This window comes from Elephas maximus, chromosome 2 (assembly GCF_024166365.1).
Source record: "Elephas maximus indicus isolate mEleMax1 chromosome 2, mEleMax1 primary haplotype, whole genome shotgun sequence".
Classification (NCBI taxonomy): domain Eukaryota; kingdom Metazoa; phylum Chordata; class Mammalia; order Proboscidea; family Elephantidae; genus Elephas; species Elephas maximus.
Genome location: NC_064820.1, coordinates 47,148,934 through 47,172,875, shown reverse-complemented (window position 1 = coordinate 47,172,875; position 23,942 = coordinate 47,148,934). Strand labels below are relative to the sequence as shown.

Here is a 23,942-nt window from a genome sequence, read left to right as displayed (position 1 = left end):
AATGGAGTCAGAAAAAAGCCTGAGCCTGCAGTGAACCCAAAAGCCACAGCAAATCAGTGAGGGGAGGTGGGGAGGAAGGCAGAGAAGGCTTTGTTTTGCTGCTGTCAGTTGGTGGTTGCATTCAACTGTCCCTGCTGGGCATTCCGTTCCACTGAGCATGCCCAGTTTGTGTGACTAACTTTCACCAAGTAGAACAATCAACAAGATCACCATAAAGGCTTTACCAACACCAAGTCAGTAAAGTGACCACTGAAAACTCTTCCCGAATTCGTGATCAATGGACCCAAGTTTAAGGAGAGGAACTCCTTTGGTCTACAACAATGGTTTGAGGCCCAGTCTTTAATTTCTTCCTTCTTCTCAAATACTCTGGTGTCCACCAAAGGGACAATATTAGGTGAGATGCAGCCATTTTGTTGGTCAGCAGGAGCTCAGAAGCAAGAAAATGTCATAGTGGTAGAATACAGCATCATTCTCCTCAACAGCAAGCCATCGCTGGAAGCTCCCAGATCACTGTACCGATCAAGTGGAAGAGGGACTTTCATTTAGAGAACCTTACGTGAACCTTATATGAGACACTTGCCAACCTGTTTCTTTGATTTTTAACTTTACCCTTTGTGATACTTAGGTGCTATCTCTTAGAGAGCCTGAAATAGCCAAGACTTGACTCACGCCATGGAGGAATCCATAGGTAAGCATCATCGGATCCTGAGGAGTTAGGGTTCTGCTGTGTGTTTTATGTCTCTGTGATCATATGCATAGGTAGAGGCTGGAGGATGGTAAGTCATTGTAGGAGGTCTGTACACCTTAAAAGTTCTATGAATGATATGCTAAAATAAGATTATTTCAATCTGTTCTCCATTTATTCCAAAATAATAAAATCATACTGATTGTAAAGGACCAGTGTTAGCTTGGTTAGCCTGAGAGGTAACTATGGACTTACTTGTTTTAACTATTTACAGTCTACCTGAGGGGAAAGTGGATACATATCATAGAAAGGCAGTTTTTCTATTAGTTTTAAATCCTGTAAGAGTCCTTTGGAAATACTTCCAAGTATGGCTGCCTTTCTCCTTTGTCAAAACACTGTACTATACGGTCAGTATGAGTTGGAATTCACTGAACGGCAAGGAATTTGGTTGTTGTTGTTTTAAAGGGGTGTGGGATTTAATTTGGAGGCTCATGGGAAATCACCTCCTCCGAAAGCATTTCTCCTACCAACTTGTCATGTGGCTTGAAATTCCTCATTTGCTTTGACTCTTTTTTTTTTTTTTCGGTTTTCCAGAGTGCTCGATTCAAATATAAATATTCCTGGAAAGGGCAAGGCAAAAACGTTTAGGCCATTATCAGAAAATAGGAAGTTCCCGCAAACATGAAACCAGAAGAGGGACTTGGCAGGGTAAAGAGGGTGATAAAGAGGAAGAGCATGTGGAAAAAGAGGGAGGGAGAAGGAGCTGAAAATAAACAGCTATAGGGCATCATTGCCTTCAATTCAGGCATAGAAGGGACTCGGCTCATGGAATCTTAAAAAGTCAGGCCTTGCCAGAGAGACTATATAAGCATTTCACACTTGACTGGAGGTTAATAGGGATCCAACAACTTTACCTTCCCCTCCACATTTAATTCAAGTTTTTAAAAAATTTACTGAGTATTTTTTACTTAGTGCTATTTCCAAGTATGTCAGGGATATGAAATATTAGACATAATCCCTGCCATCAAAGAACTAGCAGTCAGACAGATAAACAGAACAAACCTTCTATGACTATTGCATTTCAGCACATCTTACTTCTTTTTTTTTTTTTTTCTGTACGTTTTAGAGACTTTTGGAGATATTAATCTCACTCTAGGCATGCTGAACAAAGAAGATAATATTAGCAAGGTAGGGCAAAAGAGAAACTCTCTTTCCCATTTACCTTTTCTAGTCCACTTGTTGCAACAATTATATAAGCCCTTCTTTGCCTCAACTTTCTTATTTCTCTCTGGTTGTTTACATGACATGCCAGCGTAATGCATTATACTATTTAAACAATGTTTAGTATTTGAGGAATCACAGTACCCAGCTCCAGAAGCTCACAAAAGTATGCTCCTCTTTACAACCTTATACAGGCATATATGAGAAGAGAGGGATGTCAGACTCACAATCATGGGAATTAGGTCCTCCTTACTGCATAATATGAATGCCTCTATGGAAACTCCGGGAGCCCTGGTGGTGCAGTGGTTCAGTGCTCAGCTGCTAACTGAAAGGCCAGCAGCTCAAACCCACCATCTGCTCCACAAGAGAAAGATATGGCAGTCTGCTTCTGATTATAGCCTTGGAAATCCTATGGGGCAGTTCTACTCTGTCCTATCGTGTTGCTATAAGTCAGAATGCACTCCATAGCAAAGATTTTTGTCTTATGGAAATCCCAAAGTTCTCCTCTACTCAACTGCAATGCTATTTCACAACGAAAAAAGATTTTTTTTCCTTTGGGAGTTGAAGACTCTTTTGGCTTCAACAACTTTGTATAAAATAACAATAACTACCCTTCACTAAGTGGGGCTAGTAGCAATTCAGTGGTAGAATTCTTGCCTTCCATGTGAGAGACCTGGATTTGACTCTAGGCCAATGCACCTCATGCGGAGTCACTATCCATCTGTCCATGGAGGCCTGTGTGTTGCTATGATTCTAAGCAGGTTTCAGTGGCACTTCCAGGCTAACACAGACTAGGAAGAAAGGACTGGAAATCTACTTTCAAAAATCAGCCAATGAAAACCCTACAGATGATGGCCTGATCCATAATCAATCATGGGCATGGCGCAGGACTGGCCAGCATTTTGTTCCATTGTCCATGGGGTAGCCATAATTTGGGGGCTGACTCGACAGCAGCTAAGAATAACAACCCTTCATTGAACACTTATCTAGGAAGTAGAGTGTTAGGTGCTTTCCAAACAATAGTCTTTGGAACGTCACAACGTCTTTACGAGGAAGATACTGCTATTTCCATTTGACAACTAAGAAAAGTTAGGTAGAGAAAAGCAATATTACTTGCCTAACTAAGAAAGCAGCAGGACTATATTCAAACACACATCTGACTCAAAAAAAAAAAAAAAAAGAAGCTCCTGATCATTATTCAAGTTGCCTCCTTGTGAAGGGCATGACATACCTTTATCTCTTAATTCAGTGGTTCTCAACCCTGATTGTATATTAGAATCTCCTAGAGTATTTTGAAAATATACCAATGGCCAGGCCCCAGGGCCAGAGATTCTGAGTATTTAAAGCTCCTGAAGAGAGCCTAACATTTAAGCATAGTGGAGACCCATTACATTAATCTCTTAATAGGAATTCACTTTCCAGTAGAGTAACTTTCCCAAACATTGAGAATCTCTGGGCTCCAGAGGTACTAAAGAAGAATTTCCAGGGAAGAGATCCAAGAATATGCCCTTTTAACAAATATCTCCAAATGATTCTTAAGGTAGGCCAAGTTAAGGAAATGCTACAAAAGCTATAGAAACAGCTGGAGTTACTTAGAAATGACAGCTGAGATTCAGACTGTTTGGTTCAAAATGCAACCTCACTACTTACTTTTAATTTAAGCTCTCTGAGACTCCGTTTCCTCACCTGTAAAATGAGTAGACTAGTGGTACCTAAGGCAGAGTTTGATAGATGTTCCAGGTTAAGGACCTGGCACAACTTCTGGAACATGGTAAGGTTATGGTGTATTAGCCTTGCAGAGAAACCACATGAAGCAAGAAAAGCACTCACAGTGATGGTTAGAAGGCTCTGGAAGCACTGGCAGGGAGAAAAGCAAGGACAGACTATACCTAATTCTCAAATTTTCCAAGGACCAACCCTGAGAGGATGTGCAAAGGAAGTTGTTTCACAACTTAAACATAAGTGCAATAACTAGAAACAGCAGGTTCTTGCAAATGTTGGAGACTTCAAGAGTACCATTCTCTCACTTTCAGTTTCCGGAGGCTGTGTGTCCACCTCAGAGATTTAAGAGAGACCTCACACACAGCAGCCGTTCAAGCCACATGCTTCCAGGAGGCTGCAGCTCTGTCCCAAAGGATTCATAACCTCCCCTCCTCAAAGGCGTGCATGAAACAAACCAAACCAAACGTGTTGCCATCCAGTCAATTCTGACTCATAGCAATGCTATAGGACAGAGTGGAACTGCCCCAAGAGTTCCCAGGAGTGACTGGTGGATTTGAACTGCTGACCTTTTGGTTAGTAGCTGAGCTCTCAACCACTGTACCACCAAGGCTCCATGCTTGAAACAAGGCCTTATGGATCTCCCGTGGGATCCAGTTTCATAGCTTAACAACCTCTTCAGGAATTACAGTATGTTTTGTAGTACCATGGAGCCCTGGGCAAAAGGTCAGCAGTTCACATCCACCAACTGCTCCTTGGAAACCCTATGCGGGCTGTTCTACTCTGTCCTATAGGGTCTCTATAAGTCAAAATCACCTCGACAGCATTGGGTTTGGTTTTTTTTTTTTTTTTTCTGTAGTACCATAGTCACTCCCTGGCAGTAAGAGCTGCAGCTAGGGAAATATGAACCTCTCCATTCCCCTGAGTGCCCCACAACAGTGACTTTCAAGAGACTTAGACATGTCAGCTAGTCTGCTTCTGTCTTCCATTAGATCTTGCCATAGTCACCCTCCAACTCATGGCAAGTCCATACACAATGGTATCAGACTATTGTGATCCATAGGGTTTTCTTTTTTTAAGTAATTTATTTTATTGTTGTTGTTGAGAATATACACAGCAAAACATACACCAATTCAATGCTTTCTTCATATACAATTCAGTGACATTGATTATATTCTTCAAGTTGTGCAACCATTCTCACCCTCCTTTTCTGAGTTGTTCCTCCCTCATTGACACAAACTCAAGAAAAAAAAAAAAAACTGCAGTCAAGTCAATTCTGACTCAAAGCAACCCTGTAGGACAGTGTAGAACTGCCTCATAGGGTTTCCAAGGCTGTAAATGTTCACAGAAGCAGGCTGCCACATCTTTGTCCCGTGGAGCGAACCACCGACCTTTCGGTTAGCAGCCAAGCCCTTAACCACTGCACCAAGGCACCTTACTGCCCCCTAAGGTTCTTATCTAATCTTTCCAATTGCTGTTGTTAATTTGATTGCATATAGATAGATCTTAAAAGAACATAATGTGCAAGGCAGACATTATTTACTAGCGAGGTGATCCAGAGGGTTTTCGTTGGCTGATTTTCAGAAGTAGATCACCAAGCCTGTCTTCCTAGTCTGTCTTAGTCTGGAAGCTCCTCTAAAACCTATTCAGCATCACAGCAACACAGAAGCCTCCAGTTAAAATAGTTTTTGAATGAGCTCTGCTTTATATACAATCCTTTGACTCCTAACGATGCATATTATGTTCAGGAAGCAATGATTAAGATTTATAAAGTCCATTGTGTAGTAGAGAGATATATTGTGTAAATTAATTGTGCTATTCATTTGCACTTCAGCTAATCCCTTTTGTTCTACAACCCAAATTTCTGTGTATATACTTACATGTTCACAGGAAGACATTTATTGTCATCTCACTACCATTGTCCAGAACACTGAAATCTTGGATGATGCAATTGTGCAACGGTTGATTTATTATGCTTCTAAGGACATGAGAGACAACAATGTAAGTTTGGTTTCTGACAGTGAATCAGTGTCAGGACCAGAAACATGGTTTTTTAAGTGACCCATATTTGTTCACATGGCTGTCCATTGGCTTTTCTTCATTGTTGTTGGGACCACAGAGCACTGTTGTTTTTTCTCGTGGTAAATCAAATACCACTAGAGGGTCTACTGTTAATCCTGTCACAGATGAGTAGACAGAATCAAAGCCAAGGCAAGTTTTAGAGGTAATATCATCCAACCCACTTTTAGATAAGAAAGTTTTTGTTTGGAAAGGAAAAAAAAAAAAGAGTTTTTCAAAGTAACACAGCTATCTAGTGGCAAAACAAGTATCTTGGCTTTCATGTGAATTCTTGTCCTTTTATGTACATGCTTATCTTTGTCTGCTGGACATTGTGTCTGAAAAATTATTTGTAGAAATAATTTGAGACCTAGGATGATGCTATTTTCTTCCAGAAAGGATTTTTACTTGTTCCTGCCAAGGGCACTAAAAATCTATAACCAGTTTCAAAACTTGAGAATTGGTACGCCACTTGGGTGACTCACAGACGGATTGCAGTCCATGTGAGGACGGGTTTACTTTCAGTTAAAACTTACATCTAAGTACAACCCTTTGGGATCTTAGTCCACAAAAATGGCAGGAGGAACTACACGTTGGTTGACCTTGAACTCTGACTATTGTCCCAAAATGCCACAAAAACATCCTAAACTGTAGAATTTATCTCTCTGGATTTCCTTTATTTTCCAGATCTAAACTAAACTCAATGTTGTTAGCTTCTTGGTGCTTTTTTAAATATGTTTTTAAATACCTTGTCTAGGTCTTTTTATTGTCCTTGGCAGGAGTGTTGATCAAATTTACATAGTCCACCATTACCGGGAAGAGAAGTCCCTCCCAATATCTCCAATACCGAAGATGATTAGACCAAGACAACACTGAAATCTAAATCTCTTCACTCCTAGCCCCAGCTTCCTTTCACTATTCCCTTTGATCTTTCAACCACATTACTTCATATCACTTAAACATAAAAAAAAAAAAAAAAAGAATTCCTACTTTCGTGGTATCTGGTCAATTAGCAAGAAAACATGTACTGACCCCAAGTTCACAAGAACCCTGTTAACACGAGTTTTTTTTTTTTTTTGTACTTTAAATAAAGGTTTATAGAACAAACTAGTTTTTCATTAAACAAATAGTACACTTACAGTTCTGTGACACTGGTTAACAACCCCACAACATGCCAACACTCTCTCCTCCTCAACCTTAGGCTCCCTATTACAACTTTCCTGTCCCCTCCTGCTTTCTCGTCCTTGCCCCTGGACTGGTGTGCCCAGTTAGTTTCATTTTGTTTTATGGGCCTGTCTAATCTTTGGCTGAAAGGTGAACCTCAGGAGTGACATCATTACTGAGCTAAAAGGGTGTCCAGGGACCACACTCTCAGGGTTTCTCCAGTCTCTGTCAGACCAGTAAGTCTGGTCTTCTCTCTCATTTTTTTTTTTTTTTTTTTTGTGTTTTGTTCTACGTTTTTCTCCAGCTCTCTCCGGGACCCTTCATTTTAACCCATGGTTTTTAAGTGCATTCACATTAGCTCTGCTTTCCCAGTTCCTGACACATCACCTAGAGTCCCCCACCATAGTTTTGTAATAGCCCTTTCTTCCTCTAGCCCAAAGCAAGTAAAACTTATAAATATTATGTAGACTATTTCCCCTCCCCAGACTCACTCTTTTCACTTTCTTTCTCAGGTTCTCAGAGAAACCAGAATGCTAGCTGGTGAGGTTTTGGTGTCCCTTGCTGCACATGACTTCAACTCTGTGATGTATGAAGTACAGAGTAACTTCAGGATCCTGGAGCTACCAAATGAATTTGTTGTGCTTGCCCTGGCTGAACTGGCAACCAGCTATGGTATAGAGGGAATACGCTCCAAGCTTGTCCTGGGAACAATAACTACTAATTATCTAAAACCTAACAGGAGTAAATGAAATGTGGAGGGGAGAGTATCTCTGCCTTCTGCTGTACGAAAGAATACTGATGGAGGGTTTTGGCCAGTTATTTAGGCCTACATGAGTCTGCTGATCAGACATTAATCCATGCTGTTCTGAGTATGGCCAGACTCTCTCCCACCTTCACCTTCTATTCCATGTGGTCCTGGGCTTGTGGAATCATATTTTTGTGGAATCATATTCTGTGAACCACTCAACCCTTATTTGCCTTAAAGATTTCCTACCAATTGTTTCTTCACTACTTTATTTAACAGATATTTATTGAGCACCCATGACACGTGCTAGGCCCTGGGAATACAGGCAAATTCTACTGGGAGAGATGGGCATTGGTAAAATAATAATCAAAATAAGCAGTTGCCGCTGAACGACAGGCATAGGTAGCTGTACAGTTAATGCTGTGTTTTAAACAAACCTTACCTTAATTTTCTAACTACAGCCTGGCATTAAGGTAGGGAATGGATGGAACTAGAAGTGTTCTTCCTACCCAACAACAACAACAAATGCTTTTTGTTGACTTAAGGAGTCAAGGTACCCTTATGCATGAGAAGATAATGCCTTTCTCCTCTCGCACCTGCACCGCAGTGTCCCAGAGCATTCCCTTCATGATGATGACCCTGCTCACCATGCAAACTATGCTTAGGCTGGCCGAAGAGGAAAGGATGAAGGAAGCGTTCTGCGTTGGTGGGTATCCCTGTGGCTTCTTCTTCACTTAAGACCAGGCTATAAATCAAGAAAATGTCTTATTTCTCCTTTTACTCTAATCTTGTCCTTTCTAATGATGATATAGCTATCTAATGCCTACCATGTGGCATTAGAGGGGAATGTTCTCACTCAGTCCTCACAATAACTGTGCCAATTAGGTGTTATTAGCCTATTTTACAGATAATAAACTGAGGTCCATGGGAATTAAGCAATTTTCCTGAGGTAGTGACACAGTCAATAGGATGCAGAGGTGGCATTCAAAGCCAGATCTATATGGCCACCCAGTTTATACTCTTTCCATTGCCATTTCTACTAAAAAAAAAAATTTCTACTAGCCTCCTTTAATTTATATGTGATGGTTACGAGAGCTTACCAGCTCTTAACAATAGGCTAAATGTTGGCATCTGATAATAATGCAATATTATAATAATGAGATCCCTAGTGGCATAATGGTTAAGAGCTCGGCTGCTAACCAAAAGGTCGGCAGTTCGAATAAAACAACCACTCCTTGGAAACCCCATGGGCAGTTCTACTAGGGTCATTATGAGTTCTATAGGGTCGCTATGAGTTGGAATTGACTTGACAGCAGCGGATTTTTTTAATAGTAATGATGATAAGAAAACAATCTAATCAAAATACAATCAATCATCCAAAATCAAAGCAATCAAAAAAAATAGGTAAAACATACCACAATCACAAATCCTCTCTACCCCAAACCAAAGTATATCTATAGTAATCAAGGGTCCACAGAGAAGAATGTGCCCTGGGGTTTCTAGGAGAAGGCATTTTCAGTTCAGGGGAGGGCTTCTTCTCTCCAGTTCAAGTTAATTTCTCATACAACAATTTATATACACGTTGTTATGTGATCCCAGTTCCTTTCCCTATAATGTGACAGCACACTCATCTCCACCCCAGATTTCCCATGTCCATTCAACCAGCTCCTGTCCCTTTTTGCCTTTTCATCTCACCTCTGGATAGGAGCTGCCCATTTAGTCTCATGTATCTACATGAGCTAAGAAGCATTCAACTTATGGGTTATCATTTTATGTCTTATAGTCCCTTTGTCTGAAGAACTGGCTTCGGGAATGGTTTTAGTTCTGGGCTAACAGACAGGCTGGGAGCCATGCCTTCCTGGGTCCCTCCAGTCTCAGTCAGATCATTAAGTCTGGTCTTTTGACAAGAATTTGAGTTCTGCACCCCACTTTTCTCCTGCTCCATCAGGGACTCTGTTGTGTTCCCTGTCAGGGCGGTCTTTGGTGGTAGCCAGGTACCATCTAGTTCTTCTGGTCTCAGACCGATGGAGTCTCTGATTTATGTGGCCCTTTCTGTCTCTTGGGCTGATATTTTCCTTGTGTCTTTGGTCTTCTTTATTCCGCTTTGCTCCAGGTGGGTTGGGGCCAACTGATGCATCTTAGATGGCCATTTGCTAGCTTTTAAGACCCCAGACACCACTCACCAAAGTGCGATGCAGAACATTTTCTTAATAAACTTTGTTATGCCAATTCACCTAGAAGTCCCCTGAAACCATGGTCCCCAGACCCCTGCGCCTCCTACTCTGTCCCTCAAAGTGTTTGGTTGTATTCAGGAAACTTCTGACCTTTTGGTTTAGTCCAGTTTTGTTGACTTCCAGGGGAAGGATTCCTGAATGGATCTGGAGACCTAGACTCTGGCCTCTACCAGGTGGTCCTTGACCTTCTCACAGCTCTCAGTTTCACCTCTATAAAAACAGGCATAGGTGTAAAAACATCACATGAAGTGATTGCTAAAATCCCTTCTAACTCTAACATGCCCCGGTACTAATATTTTGTAATATTTAAAAGCCCATGCTGTCAGGAATGCCTTCTTCATCCATAAACCAAGTCTCTTCTGTTTTATTTTTCCCATTTCCCCTTGTTCTGTCCTCATTGAAGGTAATATTTTTATCTGAAACATATTGAGATTTTACTGTGTGCCTCAGCACTGTCCTAAATATGACAGTTCTTCTCTAGGACTTGAGCAGCTATACTGGGTTAATCTACTTCTCTGTTGCTGTTGTTGTTGTTGTTGTTTAAATTCCTATTTATATCACAACTAACCATATGTTCAATAATTTCTGCATTCAATTGGATCACCTTTCTTTAGAATAGGCGTAAGTATGGATCTCTTCCATTTGGTTAGCCAGGTAGCTGTTTTCCAAATTTCTTGGTATAGATGAGTGAGCACTCCCAGTGCTGCACCCATTTGTTGAAACATCTCAGTTGGCATTCTGTCAATTCCTGGAGCCTTGTTTTTGGCCAATGCATTCAGTGCAGCTTGGACTTCTTCCTTCAGTACCATCGGTTCCTGATCATATGCTACCACCTGAAATGGTATTCTTTTTCGTATAGTGACTCTGTGTATTCCTTCCATCTTCTTTTCATGCTTCCTGTGTTGTTTAGTATTTTCCCCATAGAACCCTTCAATATTGCAACTCAAAGCTGAACTTTTTCTTCAGTTCTCTCAGCTTGAGAAATGTCAAGTGAGTTCTTCCTTTTTGGTTTTCTAACTTCAGGTCTTAGCACATATCATTGTAATACTTTAGTTTGTCTTCTCAAGCCACCCTTGAAATCTTCTGTTCAGCTCTTTTACTTCATCATTTCTTCCTTTTGCTTTAGCTACTTGACATTCAAGAGCAAGTTTCAGAGTCTCTTCTGACATCTGTTTTGGTCTTTTCTTTTTTTTTCTGTCTTTTTAATGACCTCTTGCTTTCTTCATGTATGATGTCCTTGATGTCATTTCACAACTTGTCTGCTCTTGGGTCATTAGTGTTTAACACATCAAATCTATTCTTGAGATGGTCTCTTAATTCAGGTGGGATATATTCAAGCTCATACTTTGGCTCTTGTCAACTTGTTTTTAATTTTCTTCAGCTTCAACTTTAACTTGCACATGAGAAATCAATGGTCTGTCCCACAATTGGCTCCTGGCCTTGTTCTGACTGAGTATACTGAGCAAGTAAAATTTTGCTGAAGATCATTCAAAAACTTCTGCAGCAGGAGGTTGACAGGGAATTGCCAGGAATTCAAGCTGGATTCAGAGGGAACCAGGAATATCATCGCTGATGTCAGATGGATCCTGGCTGAAAGCAGAGAATACCAGAAAAATGTTTACCTGTGTTTTATTGACCATGCAAAGGCATTCAACTGTGTGGATCATAACAGATTATGGGTAGCATTGTGAAGAACGGGCATTCCAGAACACTAAATTGTGCTCATAAGGAACTTGTACATCAAGAGGGTCATTTGAACAGAACAAGGGGCTACTGTGTGGTTTAAAGTCAGGAAAGGTGTACATCAGGGTCATTTCCTTTCACCATACTTATTCAATCTGTATGCCAAGCAAATAATCTGAGAAACTGGACTATACGAAGAAGAACGGGGCATCAGGAATTGAGAAAGACTCATTAACAACCTGCATTATGCTGATGACACAACTTTGCTTGCTGAAAGTGAAGAGGACTTGAAGCACTTACAGAGGAAGACCAAAGACCACAGCCTTCAGTATGAATTATACCTCAACAGACAAAAAGAAAAAAAAAATCTTCACATCTGGACAAATAAGCAACATCATGATAAATGGAGAAAAGACTGAAGCTGTCAAGGATTTCATTTTACTTGGATCCACAATCAACACCCATGGAAGCAGCAGTCAAGAAATCAAAAGACACATTGCTTTGGGCAAATCTGCTGCAAAAGATCTCTTCAAAGCGTTAAAATGCAAAGATATCACCTTGAAGACTAAGATGAACCTGACTTAAGCCATGATGTTTTCAATCACCTCATATACATGGAATAGCTGGACAATGAATGAGGAAGACCAAAGAAGAATTGATGCCTTTGAATTGTGGTGTTGGTGAAGAATACTGAATATACCATGGACTGCCAAAATAACAAACAAATCTGTCTTGTAAGAAGAACAACCAGAATGCTCCTTAGAACCAAGCATGGCAAGACTGTGTCTCACATACTTTGGACATGTTATCCAGAGGGATCAGTCCCTGGAGAAGGACATCATGCTTGGTAAAGTAGAGGATCAGAGAAAGAGAGGAAGACTCTCAATGGGATGAGCTGACACAGTGGCTGTAACAATGGGCTCAATCATAACAATAATTGTGAGGATGATGCCTGCCTGGGCAATGTTTCGTTGTGTTGTACATGGGGTCGCTATGAGTCAGAACCGACTCTAACACCAACAACAACAAAGTTCCTTTTGTCCACGTTATCTCACCTACTTTTTTATTTTATTTAAAATTACATTCCGTGTGTTATTGTGACCCTCCTATTGCTTCTGATACAAGTCAGAAAATATATGCATAAATGAATAAACAACTAATGATGAATGATGAACAGTAGAGTTGCATGACTGATTAATGTATTTGCTGTTAATAAGTTGTATACCTGTAAAATGTTGAATTGGCAAAGGCTTTATGATAGATATATGTACGACAATGATAAACAAACAAACAAAAAGGAGTAGCTGCTGAGGCTACTATGTACAACCAAAAACTTCATGGGATATTGTTCCTTGGTTTGATGGCTGCAACGATGGGCTCAAGCATTACAACTATTGTGAGAATGACACAGGACCAGACAATGTTTCATTCTATTGCACCAGGGGTGCTATGAGTCGTATGTAATTGACTCAACAGCACCTAACAACACATCACAACTAACATTGTGCTTCTGGAAACATTAGAGTCTCTAATAACATTTCTACCACCAGTATTGATAACTAAGAAAGAAAAACTGAAAATTATCATGGCAATTAATAAGGAAATTCTCTGCCTTTATGTTATAAGGTTATCTAAGTGCCATTTGGTCCTAAAGCAACTTTATGCATGATTTCTGAAAAGGAAAAGATAGGAAATTTATCGGCTTTCATATACAGTATATATCACTCAATCAATCAATACATAAGCAAACATTGTGCTGGTTGCTATGGATATTATTAATGGACAAGACACCATGCATTCCCTCATGTTGCTTAGAGGCCAGTGGAGGACACACACACAAAAAAAATTATATTAAATTGTAGTAGGAGACCTTCAAAGAAATCTGAAGGAATTTGGAGGAAATGTGGCTAGTTCTAAAACTAACATACTCAGGGTCTCCTCTTTTCCAGAGTATTCTTTGTGTGTGAGGCATTTTTGAGGGTGTGAACTATGAATTTTGTTTTTAATCTAATGAAATGAATGACATGGGGACTGCAGGAAAAAATAGATTATTTAATGCATGTGATGCCAATATATATGGATTAGTGGCCCAAATGGTATTTTTGGAGGTCAAAGATTTATTTTTAAATTTATTGAAGTAAAAGATACACACTGAAAAGCATACAAGTCAGAAGTGTAGTTTGATGACAAAGTGACATATCCATTTGACTACAACTCTAGTTGAGAAATGGAACATTGCCAGCTCCCCAGAAAACCCCCTTTATATTGCCTTCCAATCACACCTTCCACCTTCTCCCCAAGGATATCCACCAAGGGTAACATCAAACCTGACTTTTAACATCATAGATCTGTTTGTGAGATTCATACATGTTATTTTATTTAGCCATAGTCTATTTTCATTGCTGTGTTCCCTTATATGCCTATACCATAATTTATTTATCCATTCTACCGGTGGTAGATACTTGGACTGTTTTCTGTTTGGGGTTATTACCAAAAAAAAAAAACTAATATGAACGTTTTTATGCATTTTTTGGTACTTATATGCATGCATTTCTACTGGTTGTATACCTAGGTGTAGAATTGCTGAGTCATGGGGAAGGTATGTTCGATTTTGGTAGATAACGCCAAAGAGTTTTCCAAAGTGCTTGTACCAATTCACACTTCCACTAGCAACATGTTGCACCATAGTCTTATCAAACACTTGACATTGACTGTCATAAATTTTAGCCATTCTCAATGTTACGTAGTAATAGCTCATGGTTTTAATTTACATTTCACTAATTTTTTTTTTTAATGTGGTCAAGTACTTTTCATATGTTTATTTGGTACAGTCCTAAGATTTTATAGAAACTGTTGTACATTTAAGGAATCCTGGTTACACAGTGGTTAAAGCACTCAACTGCTAACCAAAATGTCAGCAGTTGCTCTGAGGGAGAAATGTGGCGGTCAGTCTGCTTCGGTAAAGATCAACTCTTAGGAAATCCTATCCAGCAGTTCTACTCCACCACATGGGTTCACCATGAGTCGAAATCTACTTGATGGCAATGGATTTGGATTTTTTTTGTTTGTTTTATTATACATTTGCTAATTGGGATCAACTCAACAGCAGTGGGTTTGGTTTAATTTAATTGTCAGTGCTCTTTTCTCAAATTTTATTTTATCATTCTTCCCATCTTTATACTTTACTAAGTCTGTGGTTGTGTTTTTAAAATGCAGCCCTTGAGAAGTTCAGCAAGGCCATTTACAAGTACATCAACCACTGGAGAGATTTCCCCTATCCCAGATTAGATGCCAACCGACTCTCTGACAAGATCTTCATGCTGTTCCGTTATATAATGGAAAAGTGGGCCACCGTGGCCTCACCCATGCATGTGAGTAGGGACCTCGGAATGCCACAAGGTAGCTCTTGTTCCATGCGGGTTGAACTCCTGTTCTCTTTTTGTAGTAATAATTAAGCTCAGTTCTTTTGAAAAGCTACAGGGGAGTATTCTATCAGGTTTATCAAATCTTGCCACCTATTTCAAATCACCATTCATTCAACTAATATTTCTTGAAATGCTATGATATGCCAGGCACTATTCTATATACTGGGGATATAGTAGGGATTGAATAGACCAAAATCCTGATATTCCAATGTGCAGAGAGATCAATAAACAAGATAAAATAAGTAAAATATGTAGAATCTTAAGTATTTCATGTCCTTTATATCATAATTCACATTTCAGCTGAGTCACTTGTTAAGAAAAAAAGAGTCCAAACAAAGTTCCTGTGTTTATGAACATCAAAGTCAAAATAGCATCTAAAGAATACACTTGGCTGTTTCAAAATAGTGTAATGCCTTATAGAGAACAGTTTATATGTATTACAAGTACATTCACCTATACAATTCCATCCACATCTTTAATTGCTATTTTTTTTTCAAGTAGGCTAAGTTGTATCCTATTTAGTTTTCTTGTCTTTATTGCTGTGTTACATATATAAAAGGCCTACCAATTAAAGTCCTTCTCTAGCTCAGTTTCTTTTCTACACATTAAGCTCTCAAAGCATTTGTTTTAGAACATGCTGCGGGTAGTTAAATCATTAGCAAACATAGAACTTTCAATACATCCCCGTAGACACCTGGGAAACAAAAGTCAATACAAACTTGATGGCTGCTCTCCTTGTTCACCACAAGAAGGGTCAGGCAGGTAAACAAGAAAGCACACAAAGCAGTAAGGAAGTACATAGAGGGACACACTTCACTTCCCTGGTGTGCGCTGAAAAGGCAGCCACATTCAGCCCTGCTGTCCATGAAGTTGTTTGCTACAGGGAAGGAGCTTCCCTGAAGTGCAAGTAAAACTACCTCGAGGTTGGAGATAACATGCACACTTGAGTGACTGTTATGGGTGAGGGAGAGAGGGAAAAACAGGATGAAGAAGCAGAAGGAAATGAAACCAGAAATATAGTCATGACCAAATAACGAAGAGCCTGGGATGCTACACAGGCATTTGGGCTTTTTCTTGCAAGAAATGAGAAATCTTTGAAGGGCTTTAAGCCAGGATCTGAGTACTAGAAAAGGCATTCTAATATTACCTTTGAAGATGGATGGGGTATAGGGGTGGACATGTGGTCGCTGTGAGTCAAAATCTATTCGATGGCACCTAATGAGAACAAAACCAGTTAGGAGGCTACTGAACTATTCCAGGTCATAAATGGTAAGGGAATATACTAATGCAGCATCAGTGGTGCTGGTCAAAGGATCAGATGCTGGAGGATAGAAATCAACAAGACTTGGAACTGCGTGGATGTTAATAATAAGGGAAATGGAGACACCTGGGATGACTCCTAGATCTCTGACTTGAGTGATCATGGAGTCATTAATCAAGATGAATAAAATGGGGAAAAACAGATTTGGGGAAGTACAAAAGCATTTTTAATTTTAGACATTTTGACTTGGATACCTATGGGACATCCAAGTGGAGATATTATTAGTAGGTTTGGGTATATTTGGGATTAGAGTTAAGAAGGAAAGCAAAGGCTGGATAGATAGATTTGGGCATCAGTATATAACTGATGGAGCTCTGGTGGCACAGTGGTTAAGAGCTCAGCTGCTAACCAAAAGGTCAGCAATTTGAATCCGCCAGCCACTACTTGGAAACCCTACGGGGCAGTTCTACTCTGTCCTATAGGGTCACTATGAGTCGGAATCAACTTGACAGCAACGGGTTTGGATTTTTGATTATGTAACTGATAACTGAATAAATGGTTTGGGTAGATGTAATCAAAGAGGGTATGTAGAGTGGGGAAGTGCCAAAAACAGAGCCTTAGGGAGAATCGATATTGAAGGGGCAGGCAAAGTGAGAGGGACCGATGATGGAGAAGTCAGAATGTACTGCTAGCAGGGCAGGAGAATCAAGTAGAATGAGATCTTCTAAACTAAAAATGGAGATATTTTCAAGAAGCAAGGAGGGATCTAAAAAGGCAATTGGTACAGTGCCCAAGTAAGAAAATTCTGAAAAGTATCCATTGCATGGAAATATGTGGTAGAAGACATACACCTAGCTGACACGCAGTCCTGTGTAAAATAAATGGTTGTTATTATTAGCTATAGGAGTCACTGGGTGGCACAAATGGTGAAACTCTGGACCACTAACCGAAAGGTTGGTGGTTCAAACCTACCCAGAGATACCTCGGAAGAAAGGTCTGGTGATCTGCTTCTGAAGTCACAGGCTTAAAACCCTGTGGAGTGCAATTCTATTCTGCACATTTGGGGTCGCCATGAGCCAGAATGAACTTGATAGCAACTAATAACAACACTATAGTCACTCAGTTTTCAGGTTGTTTGTTGTACAGCTGATACAAATAGTTTATCATGCAATATTAGGTTGAAAAAGCAGAATATAGAACTTATATTAAAGAATGTTGTCAAATTTTAAGAAATTAAAACGTAAAGAAAAATATAAGAAAGAATAACCAAAAAGAACCCATTGCCTTCAAGTCAATTTCCACTCATAGCGACCCTATAGGACAGACTAGAACTCCCCCGCAGGTTTCCAAGAAGCAGCTGGTGGATCCAAATTGCTGACCTTTTGGTTAGCAGCTGAGCTCTTAGCCACTGCGCCACCAGGGCTCCAAGAAAGAATAGGCCAGGTAAATAAAAAATATATTAAAAATATACAAAACGGAGATTATCTATGGGTACTATTTTTGCTTCATCATAATTCCTGCATTTTCTAAATTTTTATAATCACTATATTTACATGTATATTTTATATTCTGGGAATTATTCATTTTCAATGTCAATGAAAGACAGACTATAGTGAATTGAGGGGTTATTGGGGGGGGTGGGAAATGAAGGTAGCAAATGTAGACCACTCCTTCAAAAAGGTTTGCCTGAGAGAAAGGAAAGAGAAAAAAATTAGGTGAAGACTGTAGTGAAGGTCACGGGGAAATAAAATTTTTAACATAAGGGAAATTTTAGACTTGTTCATAAATTGTAAGAAAGTGACTATTTTCGAGGGGAGTTTAAAACTGGGGGCAAGTATTGAGATGAATGTTACTATAGTTAGAGATGTCAAGGATATAGATACAGAGATGTAGAAGTAGCAGTAGCTATAGCTGAAAAAACCAACCAGTTGCTGTCAAGCCAATTTAGACTCACGGCGACCCCACGTGTGTCAGAGTAGAACTGTGCTCCATAGGGTTTTCAATGGCTGATTTTTCAGAAATAGATTGCCAGCTTTTTCTTCCGAGACACTTCTGGGTGAATTCAAACCACAGCATTAACCATTTGCATCCCCCAGGGACTCCATAAATATCTAGCTATAAAGATATGTAGAACTAGATACATAGGCACATATACAACTCCACCTCATGCAATAATCTCAACCCTGATTTTTTTAACTATATGCTTTGACTTTACTAAGTCCAGAGAATGTCTTATAACTCTCTTTAGCTGAAAGTGGTAAGGGAAGGTTTTCAGGAGTACATAAAGCCTTCCGACATCTGAGAAATGCATAAAAAGCATAATGAAGCATTAGAAATGGTGTTTGTTTGTTGCCTTTGCAGACTTTGGCCATTGTTAAGGCCCATGGCCCCACAGTGAGCCTGCTGCTACACCGGGAAGATCTCTGTGAATATGCCCTGGGCCAGGTTTCCTGGCTTCTGAGCCAGTACAAAGACAAAGAAATTGATTTCCACGTCACACAGGTAAGAGCCACACCTTAAAAGAATTGATTCAGAAAGCCAATTGCAACCATTCAGAAAGATAAGTCCCAGGAGTGGCTAAGAAACTTAAACACCTATTTAAAAAAAAAAAAATTTCAATACTTGTTGGAGAATAGGAGGTACAGAAGAGGTTGACATAGCTCAATGATGGAAACTCCAGGAAAGGACTTAAAATGTTTATTCCAAGTCCAAGCTGCTGAGACATTGAAATGAAGCAAGGTGGTTCTTGTTGTGCGCTGTCAAGTCTTTTCCGACTCATAGCGACTCTATAGGACAAAGTAGAACTGCCCCCTCAGGGTTTCCTAGACTGTATTCTTTACAGGAGCAGGTTGCCAGGACTTTTCTCCCACAGAATGGCTGGTGGGTTCCAAAAGGCAACCTTTCGCTTAGCAGCCACGTGCTTAACCACTGCACCACCAGGGTTCCTGAAGAAAGGGGCGGGGGCAGAATTATTAGAGAAAACTCATAACTGCAGGAAGGTTATGGATTGTTCTCCTTACAAAGCATCAGTTAATTATCTGCTTTCCACACACTGTGCCGCTGCTTTGTGGGCAGCCTGCAGCTAACCTTTGAGGCCTTCCATTTAGAGCCTAAGACAGATATTGACTGCAGCAGTCCTTTACGATATTGACCTTCCTAAGAACTTGAGGAGATCCATCTTTTTCAACTTGCTCCACCAGGTGAGAAAACCATGATGTCAAATCTGATTGTGGAATTTTAACTGATTTTCCTTTTTCACATCTACCACCTAATATTTCCTCCCCATTCAGGTCTGCAGAGTGCCAGAGCCTCCAGTAAAAGAAAATGAACTTGAAGCTTCAAGCTGTTTCCTTATTCTAGGTAGGACCAAGGATCCCAAGGGTTTTTAATAAAAATCTCTAGGTGACGTCTCCAAGTGACAATGATGACCATGATGAAGGGTATACACACTGTCACATTAGTTACTTTCACACACATACAAAATATTTCTTCTATGTCTGCCCTATGCACACAAGTTCCCACGAAGACAGGGATATGTAGGGTAACCAGTCGTCCCACTTGGGTTAGAGGCAGGATATTTAGTACTAAAACCTGAAAAGTTCCAGGCACACTGGCCTGAGTTGGCATTCCTATGAATGGTAAATGCTTTTTTTTTTCTTGGTATTTGAGGTTATTTGAAACTATGTCAAACCCAAAGTCACCCTTTTTTCTCCCAGGTCATCTCTTAGTACCCAAGCCTCTCTGGCCATCTATCAGTCACTCTGTGTCTCTCTCTTCCTCCTTCCTTATCTCGTTTTCCTTCTTGCTCTTGTACCACAATTCCCTCCATCACCTGGTTAGAATATCTGACCCAGGTGACGTAGGAGGCACCAGGATCATAGGGTCAGGAAACAAAACTATGCTCCAGAATGTAATGAAGATAAGGGACAGTGGCAATGATGGCCAGGCTTATAGCCCCTATACCTCCATACTACCCCAAAATGTGTCATTTCTACCACTTCATTGCATACCTTTCTATTATGCTCTAGTTCTCCCCTAATTGACCCTTCTGCTTCTATACTTGTCTCTTCCCTATGTCCCAGCATAATTAACTAACTGGCTTTATCCCTGACAATTTACAACACAAACACCTCTGCTCCAGCCAAGTATTTCTTCACTTTTCCCTGATTCCTGCCCTACCCCTCCATCGATCTAACTTCCCAGCTGGTATTCTACCTACAAAAAATGTCAGCTTTCCTTCAAGTCCCGCTTTCTTCAGGAATATCCAAGGTGCTAAAAATAATAACAGCAAAGGCTTTCATTTATCAACTACCCGCAGCTTATATGACCCTAGCATATATCATCCCATTCTATAGATGAAGAAACTATTTAAGCCCAGAGGTTCAAATAGTTTGTCCAGACTCACAAAATAGCAAGTAGTTGAGCTAGGATTCAAACACTGGTCTTTCTGAATTGAAACCGTCAGTGTTTTTAGCCTTTCCACACTGTTGTTTCTAAAATCCTATGGAGCTTGTCTTCTTCACCACTTGCTTCAGGATTTAATGTGAGAACTACAATGACAATTATGTCATGGCCTTTCATGGAAGTCTTTCAGGGATATGAATCATGCATTCCATTAGTCATGGCAGCCTAGTGACTAGAAGGGGCAGATTGAATATAGAGAGAGCAATACATGGGAGATTCTGCTCTTTCTCCTTCATCTGTAACAGTCTGCAGGGGTCACTATCAGAAGAAGTGGGCCTAGGTATAGAAAGCCTTCTTAGTGACCAAACTGTATGATTAATTCTGTGGTACTGAAGAATATTGCAATAATGAGATCAAACTAGCAACCTAAGAATGACCTTGACAATCCCCTTGGAATCGCCTCTTCCCAAACACAAGTATTTTACCTAAGATGAAATTGAGTTCTTACAACTTAAGTATTTCTTAAACCTACAGCCCATTCCAACCCTGCAGACCTGATGGAATTTTTTGATGAGCAAATAAGAAGTAATAACGAAGCCATCCGAATGGGAGTCTTATCTTTGTTAAGATCAACTATCAATGCTGAGGGTAAGCAATAGGGAAGAAGCCAGAGTGTTTTATTTTACACCAAGAAGCAACCTTATGTCAATGTATTCTTTAACCCTATCCTGTCTTTGAGATGTTTATACAACCTCACATTCAGGTGAATCCCAGTCTTTTTGGTCTTTTAAAATAGGCATTTTCTGTTAACACTCTTCTTTCATGCTTGCTGTGGAAGCACTCAGTTGAGAAGAATGAGTAGAATATTTAAGAACCAAATTTAGAATTTAGAAGATCTTAGTAAGTTAGCTAAGTGGCCCAAAACATAAGAGGAGGTGAGGATATGCAATATTCTAGATATTGGTACAGTTAGAAAAGAGCACAATTTAAGGAATTACCATACTTCATTGATTCTGGGAAGCACATGTTTTTGTAATATTGGAATGCATTTTAAAATTGGGAACATCTTTAATTTTAAAATTGATATGTTGGATTCAATAAAATATGATAGTTCCTTTTGTACAGCACGATAAAGATTTCTAAAATTCAGTTAATATTAGGATTTATCGAAGAATCTGCAGATAAGAAATATGAAGTAATCTCAAAAAATTTAGAGCTGATCCCTCTGGCATGATATATTGAATCCACTTTGGAACTTAACATTTTAAACAAGTTAAAGTGCAGTGTAATAGAGAACAAGGAAGCCAGTAATATCCTTGAAGTATCGTAAAAGAAGAGGTTAGGTAGAAATTTAATAACAGGATCTTAAGGACAAGAGACATTTCAAATATGTACCATAACTCTAATGAGTTTTCATCAATCCTAGAATAAATATACTCTATTCCTACTGAATTGGTCTCTCAATTTTTCCCACTGTCTTTCAGAGCCCAAGTTGAGGGATCACATGACTTCAATTGAAAGAACAGTCAAGGTCATCATGAGTGACCCCAGTGTAAAAGTAAGAGAATTGATTGATAGATACTTTTATTTGATTGATGGTAGTTTTAAGAATGAATGAAATGGTTTTGACTTTTTAAGGATCAACTTATGAAATTGCTTTATAAAGAACTCAGTGATCAATTCCATTTTTAAAAGAACTCTACCTTTTCCAAAAAGATGAAGTACACCAAGGTAAAATCCTACTTTCAGTTCAGATGCTTCTGGGTAGAAAATAAATTTTTGCCGATGGCACCACTATGCCATTCTCTTCAAATAGTTTAATAATAATTAGTTATAAAGATAATATATATTCCTCCAAAAAATAATAACCCTGAACACTGTTCTTAGCATGGGCATCCTATTTTTCAACCAGAAAGTGCTTAGTGCAAGTCCTGCCATAGTAGGTTGCTCAAATATCTCCTGATTGATTAATTAAAATGCTTGATATTAGAAAAGATATAGAACTTATGCTGGTACAAATCAAAGAGTTGTTTGTTTTTTTGTTTTGTGTTTTTAATGAAAATCACATTTTGTTTTGAATTAAAACCCTACACGGGAACCAATGATGAGGAGAAAATGCCCCTAAGAGACTTCGGTTGCCTGTGACTATGCTTAAAATAACAAAAACTAGACAACTAAATAACAATGGAGTGATTATTTATAAAATCCCGATCCAGCAGCTTACCAACCCAATAGGAAAAATAGGAGAAGAGTTTAGGGTAGTGTTGTAGGGTAGCAACTTTCACCAAAGCCTTGTGCAACAAAGAGATTTTTATTGTGACATATCAGAAAACAAAAATGAGAAACTGGCTACAAGCACTCAGGCTATGAACAGACCAAAATCCAAAGAAGTACAATCTATGAGTGCTTTTTATACAGTTTTAACAGGCGCTGATTCATTATGATCATTTCCAATCATTGGGGCGTGTACCTATGAGTAAATTACTTACAGACCATCATTGGTTAAAGTAAAGACAAAGAAATAAGATCATTACTGGGAGACCTTTTCTTGTTCTTTCTTTTCTAATTTTGGTCTCTTAGCTCAAGGGTCCCAGGTCTGTCACATGACGGTTGTTTTTTATTTGTTATGTGGACTACAGGTGATATTGGGTAGATCTTTAACCTAGTGTAAATTGTTATTTAGTTTTGGTACGCACGTCTACAGTCCATTGAACCGATTAGAGCACTCTGTCCCATCCCTTTGGTGTAGTTTCTTATTGTTTGAAGTCCTATAGATTCTGACAAACAAGTTGGCCTTTTGTGGTATGGTCTGCTCTAGTTAGGTTAGCCCTTTATCAGCAGAATAAAAAGAGTACAGGAGTTTTAAGGAAGGCCAGCTCCTTAGGTAAAAAATAGAAAGGAGGTGCACCTCTTTTCCCCACTCATGCAGACTTTTCAGTGCCTTTATGCTAACTGCTTCTGCCACTGTATAGCCCTGCTTTCCTGGTCAAGTCATTCCATTCTTCCTACCCTCCATTAAAAGAGTCATTCACTAAATGATTAAACATTAGCTTTCTGTCCTCCAGGGAAGCAATATGGTAAACAAATTAAAACCAGATTATTAATAAGTGACAATACAGGTTCATAATCCCTTACTCCAGTCCCTGGGGTCAGGTATATTTCAGAATTCTCAATTTTTTTAACTTCAAAAAACCAGTCCACAATTAAACCCATTAATATTTCTGCAGCAGAATGTATGCATACACACGTTACGAAGAATAAATAAGCCTACAAATAGCTTTTAATTAATTCAGTTTGAGTCTTGCCATCAAATGAGTTTGTGCTAAATGTAAGGAAAAAAAAC

At 39.4% G+C, this 23,942-nt stretch overlaps 1 protein-coding gene across 1 annotated transcript in view; it reads left to right on the top strand.

Moving 5' to 3' along the window:
* Positions 1–672: 672 nt before the first annotated feature.
* Positions 673–23,942, top strand: part of MROH2B (maestro heat like repeat family member 2B) — an 82,123-nt gene continuing 58,853 nt past the window's right edge. The window contains exons 1-11 of the mRNA XM_049859415.1: positions 673–688; positions 1,812–1,873; positions 5,516–5,626; positions 7,360–7,519; positions 8,200–8,298; positions 14,726–14,880; positions 18,557–18,697; positions 19,303–19,395; positions 19,486–19,555; positions 21,134–21,247; positions 22,084–22,157. Of these exons, the coding sequence (XP_049715372.1) occupies positions 673–688; positions 1,812–1,873; positions 5,516–5,626; positions 7,360–7,519; positions 8,200–8,298; positions 14,726–14,880; positions 18,557–18,697; positions 19,303–19,395; positions 19,486–19,555; positions 21,134–21,247; positions 22,084–22,157 (1,095 nt within the window). The remainder of the gene's footprint in view (positions 689–1,811; positions 1,874–5,515; positions 5,627–7,359; positions 7,520–8,199; positions 8,299–14,725; positions 14,881–18,556; positions 18,698–19,302; positions 19,396–19,485; positions 19,556–21,133; positions 21,248–22,083; positions 22,158–23,942) is intronic.